At 39.6% G+C, this 6,235-nt stretch overlaps 1 protein-coding gene across 1 annotated transcript; it reads left to right on the top strand.

Annotated features, from left to right (window-relative positions):
- The first annotated feature begins 3,591 nt into the window (after positions 1-3,591).
- LOC122556353 (E3 ubiquitin-protein ligase RNF183) lies at positions 3,592-5,127 on the top strand. The gene is made up of 2 exons (XM_043702987.1): positions 3,592-3,683; positions 4,030-5,127. The coding sequence occupies exon 2, from the start codon at positions 4,336-4,338 to the stop codon at positions 5,125-5,127; it is 792 nt and encodes a 263-aa protein (XP_043558922.1). The 5' UTR covers positions 3,592-3,683; positions 4,030-4,335.
- Positions 5,128-6,235: the final 1,108 nt, after the last annotated feature.

Genomic DNA, 6,235 nt, shown 5'->3' with positions numbered 1-6,235 from the left:
GGTAGAATTTGTCATTTAGAGATATGGTTTAATTAGGAACAGTGAATGTGTTAAGGGAATGTCATTGCTGTGAATGTCACATCAATGCCATGAACTTGACTGAATATTTTGAGGTGACAACAAGAAGGGTCATTGTGGCTTACTTATTTGATCTGGCTTACATGGACTTTCGCAAGAACTTTGACTAAGTTCCACATAGCAGACTGGTCACTTAACAAAAATTAACATTTCTTTGAATCCAAGGGAAAGCAGCAAGTCAAATCCAAAATTATCTCATTGGGGGAAAAGCAAAGTGTTGTAATTGACTAATGATTTTGTGACTGAAAGTTTAATTCCAATCGGGTTTTGAAATGCTCTCTACTGGATCAGTTGCTGTTTAATGACTTAGAATTACATGAATCAAAATTGGTCATGGATTGATAGGGAGGGAAAAAAAAACAATCTGTGGACTACAGGAATTTTCAATTTTTGCTGGCGGGGAGAGCATTGCAATAAAGTGACAAATTGAATTCAATCTTGGGGTAATTCATTTGGAAAATAAAAACAAGGCAAAGGAATACACGTTAGCTGATAAGGTACAGTGTATTAAATACACCACAGAAAATGGAGAGTTGTGTTTTTAAATCACTGTTGATGTGTTGTGAAAGTTATTGGTGCATCAAATTGTCAAAAACTTACTTACTTTTCTCAAAGGTAAGAATTTGAAAGCTAACAGTGAAATAAAAATATGCTTAACAACATATATACATAAGACATTCTACTACAGCAAGTAATTTTTCCAATTTATTATTCTTCCCTGAAGCAACACTGCCAAAACACTACTTTATCTTTTTACTGCTTGTATGATCTTACTATACACAAAGTGACTAACCTGAGAATCTAGCACAGGCATTCTAGAATGATAGAATGGTCACAGCCTAGAAGGAGATTGGAAAAAGGAATCTTTTTATTGTAAAACAGTAACAAAATCATGAAAACACTAGGAATATGAATATATAGGTCATTGAAAACTAGTGTGCCCTGGGTAACAATGAAAATAAAAATTAAAATAAAACAGAAAAAAGTAAGGTGTATGTCAAGTATCAAGAATAATATTCAATTAATAATCTGACACATTATGGAAAGTGCAGGAGAGAATTGAAAATGTTCATGAGAGCCAAAGAGAGGCTATGAGAAAAGGTTATCAGCTAACAATTGGACCCTAACTATTTCATTAACATATAAGTTATAAGCTGTTAGCAATGAAAAATAAAAGCTAGATTTATTAAAGCCCTAAAGGATAACTTACATGCAGAGACAGGGTTATTGCTAAAATATTAAAGCATTTGTATCAGTATTCCATGTGGGAAGCAGGTGCTATAAAGGATAGAATAAAAAGGATGTACAGTAATATAGAAGAGGAAGATATTATTAGATAGATGATATAACAAAATAATTTGCTTTAATAAAATTTGCTAAGTCTCCTAGTACAAATGGAATGCATCCTGGATTGTTGAAAGAAGCAAAGATAGAACTAACAAGGGCATTAGTCTCAAACTTTTAATCCGTGTATTGGAATAGTTTTAGAACACTAGGAGGTTGCTAATGCAGTACCACAGTTCAAAAAAAAGGAAAGGTGTAAACCAGGTTATCACAATGTTGCTGGTGGGAAGGTATTTGGTACCATTATAACGGAAAATAAACTTTGAAAGGCATTGAGTTAATTAAGAAGAGCCATCGTGGTTTTGCTGAAGACAGATTGCCTCTAATCAGCTTGATTGAATTATTTGACAGGTAACAAAGATGTTGATCAGGTTGTACGTGATTTTACCTTTCTTAAGTCTGAAGACTGAAAACTACGATTGACGCAATCTCAAACTAAACTTAAGATCTTTGCTGAGAAGTTTAAGTAACCCTTCCATTTAATCACCATGGCACCCAACCCAGCTAGTTTACTCTGAGATGACTGTAGAGTGCTTGAGTGTGATTTTTTGACTGAAATCTTCTTGCTTGGTTCTCAGAGACTCTTCAATTCTGTTCAGCCATGCCACTGCAACTGATAAGTATCAAGTTAATTAGCATGTATTGCACCATCTAGTTACCACAAAAGAAACACTGCTCTGAATTTGTAGCCAGTCCATAAATCCTTTCCTCTCAACTAAGTTGAATTGATGTGTTTTTAATATGCAGACTTTTGGAAGACATTCAACAAAATGCCACCAGGAGGCTTATTAGATCGATGGAATTAAGGCGAAAGTGACAGTGTGGATATGAATTGGACCAGTGACAAGAAGCAAAAGGTGGTTGTAGATGCACATTTTTGAGACAGAACTGGTCTGCAGTGTATTCCCCTGCTTTAAGTCCCTTATTCTTTGTCAATCTTACAAATATCCAGGTACAAGAACATTGAAAACTTTACAGATGATGTAAAACTTGAGAATCTGATAGCCAAATTCAATACAAAGAAATGTAAAATGGTGTGCTTTGGGTTGACTGACATGGAAAGGCAATATACTAAAAGAGACACATTTTTGAAAAGTGAATAGCAAAGAGAACTTGAGGTCCACGTACATATATTCTAAAAGGTGAAACAGCAGGTTGATGATTTGAGTTTATGAAGAGATTAATAGAGATAAAATAACTATCTTGATAGAAAAGCATAAGACCACTCATTAGGGCTCAGCAATTCTGGGCATCATAGTTCAATAAAGCTATAAATGGATTACAGTGCACAGAGGTTTGCCATGTTTTATGACTCTCCAGAATGGAGATGTGGAGAAGACTGAATTCATATTTGACTTGAAATATTAACTCTCCACAAATGCTTCCCGACCTGCAGAATATTTTCATCATTTCCTGTTTTTATTTCAGATTCTCAACATCCACAATATTTTGCCATCATTGCCATTAGGTACCTGGAATGAATGTCTTCAGTACTGAAGAGTTGAAAAATTTAAGATTGTTCTCTTTGGAGCATAGAAAGTTAAGATTTGGTTTAATTGCAAATTCCAAGATGGGAAACGTAAGTGATTATGCAGGTACCAAGAAAAAAAATCAAGGTCACAGATTCAAAATAATTGGCAGCTATCTAAAGGCAGGTGAGAAGTGATTCAATAAATTACTGGGATTTGGAACATTCTGCTTGAAAATGTGGTCCAACCTGATTTCATCAATAATTTTAAAAGAGTGATGGAATAAGACTTGAGAAACGGTTGCAGATATTAAAATGTGGGAGACAACTGCTCTGAGCCAGCATAGGCACAATGGGCGGAATGGCTTCCTTCTGTTCTCTTAAGTTCTATGATTCCATTTCAATTAATTTGCAGCATAAAAAAAATCAATGTGAAATGCTTTGAGATTTCTGTGCCAAGTTCTGCTGTAGCGTTGGGAAACCTTGTGCGTTTACATGTCTAAGTTCTGTTCTTACATTTGTCCTTAGCCCAATGATTTGGAAAATACGTTTAACATTAGGGACCAATGATGAGGAAATTTACTATTTCCGAAGGTGACGGCGGCTGATAAGTTACCATGTTTCGTTATGATAGATGGCGATAACACGAAATCGGTCTATTATATTTAGCTAGCTCGTCATGGTGTAAAAAAAAATCAACTCTTGGTTATTGGAGATTAATCAATTCCACGTTTAACCAGCTGGAGTACAAGGAATACCCTTTGCGTCAAAATCGACCAGTATCCATTCAGCTGTAAGTATATCACCTTATCTCTTCAAATGACATCTGAGATATGTTTCACGATACTGCAGATATTCGGATATTAGAAGTTTTGTAGTTATTTTGTTGTCATTGAAAGAGAGAACCTTAAATTGAACGGTTTAGATAATTTGTCTATTCGGGTCAATATCCAGCACCGGATTCATTTGAATTAAAACTGAATGAATTATTTTTAAAGGGGAGGGGGTGGTTATAATTACGACATTTGTTTCCCTCTCCTTCTACTTCGCGCTGTGATGCACGGTCGCCCTTGAACAAGACCGAAAGCAGAAATAACAAAGAAAGGTTAACTGGGGTTTTTTTTTGCACTCCCTTTTAGCAACCGGTCTTAGGCTGAATGATTCAGAAATCTCGTATTGGAGCCGCCAGATTACATCATCACTGCTCCGTCTTCGCGTCAAAGCCGAGTGGCTGGTTTTATTATTAAAAGGGACAGAGGAAAAAATGCAAGGCTGTTGGAGCTGCATTGTTTTAGATTAACAGCAGAGATAGAGAGAGAGAGAAGAGGGAAGAAATAACGGCAATGTGAGTGATTTGGTGCTTTATTTAAACCAGCAAGAGCTTATTTTGTGTTTTTTTGGGGCAAAAGAAATCCCACCCCCCACCCCGGTTATTTGAAGATGTCATGGCAGAAGCGGATGCAACAACCCCTTACGAGGAATACGAGTGCAAAATCTGCTACAATTACTTCGACCTGGGGCGCAGGGCGCCGAAGATCCTGGAGTGTTTGCACACATTTTGCGAGGAGTGTCTGACTACCCTGCACGTCAGGGAGGACCGGCCATGGCGAATCGCCTGCCCCATCTGCCGGCACAGGACAGCGGTGCCCGATTACCGGATACACAACCTGCCCAATAACACCAAGGTCACTGAGGCTTTCCCCCTGTACGTGGGAGCGGACCCTCTGCCCCAGGACGCCTTGCCACCGACGCCCCAATTGCAGAGGTTGAACCAGCAGCCTCACTCCCAGCAGCAGCAGCAGCAGCACCAGGCTCCACAGCAGCAGCAACAACAACAGCCCCGCTCCAGCGCTTCCCTTCCGCCCGAGCTCGCCACCCCTTCGGCGGCCACGGCCACTCGCCAGTCCCGGGGACCCTCGGCTCCTTATGAGAGCTGCCAGAACTGCAAGCGGGCCGCCCTGACCGCCGGCTGCGTCTGTGTGGTCTTCTCGTTTCTCTCCATGGTGGTGCTGCTCTTCACCGGCCTGATCTTTGTCAATCACTACAACAGCTCGCCGTCTCCGGTCGGCCCCATCTGCCTGTCGGTGGCCAGCATCTTAGCCTTGTTCTCAGTGGTCGTCACGTGGGTGATCTGCTGGCTCAAATACCGCCCCGACAGCAATGGCCAAGTGAGCAACAACAGGGCAGCGACCACTGCCTCCTCTTCATCCAGGAGAACCACTGAGCAACTGGGATGAAATGCGGATTATCGTACTGCCAAATGAACCCCAAGTGGGGAACCACAAACAATCCCTAAACCCTCTTTCCTGTGCGTGCTTTCATCCAATACTGTTGCATGCCGAGACGAAAGGAAATGATGCAGTTCACCAATTCCTTCACTCCAGTCCTTTCCCTTTCCATATCACAGGACGAACTTCCTTCGACTCATGTGTAGCTTGTGGGCGCAATAACTAGTAAATGTGTATCCCAAAAGCTTTCCATGCCTTTACTCATAACAGATATTGTGTGCATCGTATTGTGTTGAAGTGTACATGTTCAAATTGCACCATAAGTGAACTATGCATCGTTAAATTTTGATAATGAATATATGTACAGTTAAAACAAAACTGATAGATGTGGTTGTTTAAAGTCACGAAACTGTGGGTTTTGGTTTCCTGACTGGCAAGTCGGAAGGATGTTAGGGAGACTTGGCGAGATAAAAGGCTTTGGAATTTGATTGCTAACAGTCTAATCAGCCACTGATTTCCCTTGTAGACAATGGCTCTTTTTCTAGAAAGATTACAGACTAACCAAGGACAATGGTGGTCGGGAAGGCCCTTTTAAACCCGAGAAGAAGTATTTTATAAATAGACATACTGCAGTTCAGTCCAATCAAGTCAAACAGGGATTGTTGACAAATGTGAGAAGTGGTTACACAAAACATTAAAGGTCACTGATTCAGACAAAAGCATCCACATATCAGAATCAATCCATTTATGTGCATTAGTCACTAGTATTTGATTATTTCATTAATATAATTCACATAAGCACGATTGTCTCACAGACAGTCATAAATATGTTACAAAAACATCTTCCGGAGGAGCGTTGGGTAAGACAACAAAATGAATACAGTTTTGATTTTAAAAAAGGAAATAGTGAACATAACATGAAAGCTGGAGTTAAAGCAAAGTATTAAGGATACTGGAAACCTGAGGTGCAAAGTGCTGGAGAAATTCAACAGGTCTGGTGGCATCTGTGGAGACAAGAGACAGAGTTAAGGTTTCAGGTCCAATATGACACCCCTTCGGTTCCGGAGCACTTTCTATGGTAGAAGTTTGAGTTATGTTCAGGTTGGTGTGAAAACAT

The sequence above is a fragment of the Chiloscyllium plagiosum genome, chromosome 13 (genome assembly GCF_004010195.1).
Source record: "Chiloscyllium plagiosum isolate BGI_BamShark_2017 chromosome 13, ASM401019v2, whole genome shotgun sequence".
Classification (NCBI taxonomy): domain Eukaryota; kingdom Metazoa; phylum Chordata; class Chondrichthyes; order Orectolobiformes; family Hemiscylliidae; genus Chiloscyllium; species Chiloscyllium plagiosum.
This window is presented reverse-complemented; position numbering and strand designations above follow the sequence as displayed.

Coding starts and splice junctions, on each gene's coding strand:
- LOC122556353 (XM_043702987.1), top strand. CDS start 4,336: ATGGCAGAAGCGGATGCAACAACCCCTTACGAGGAATACGAGTGCAAA.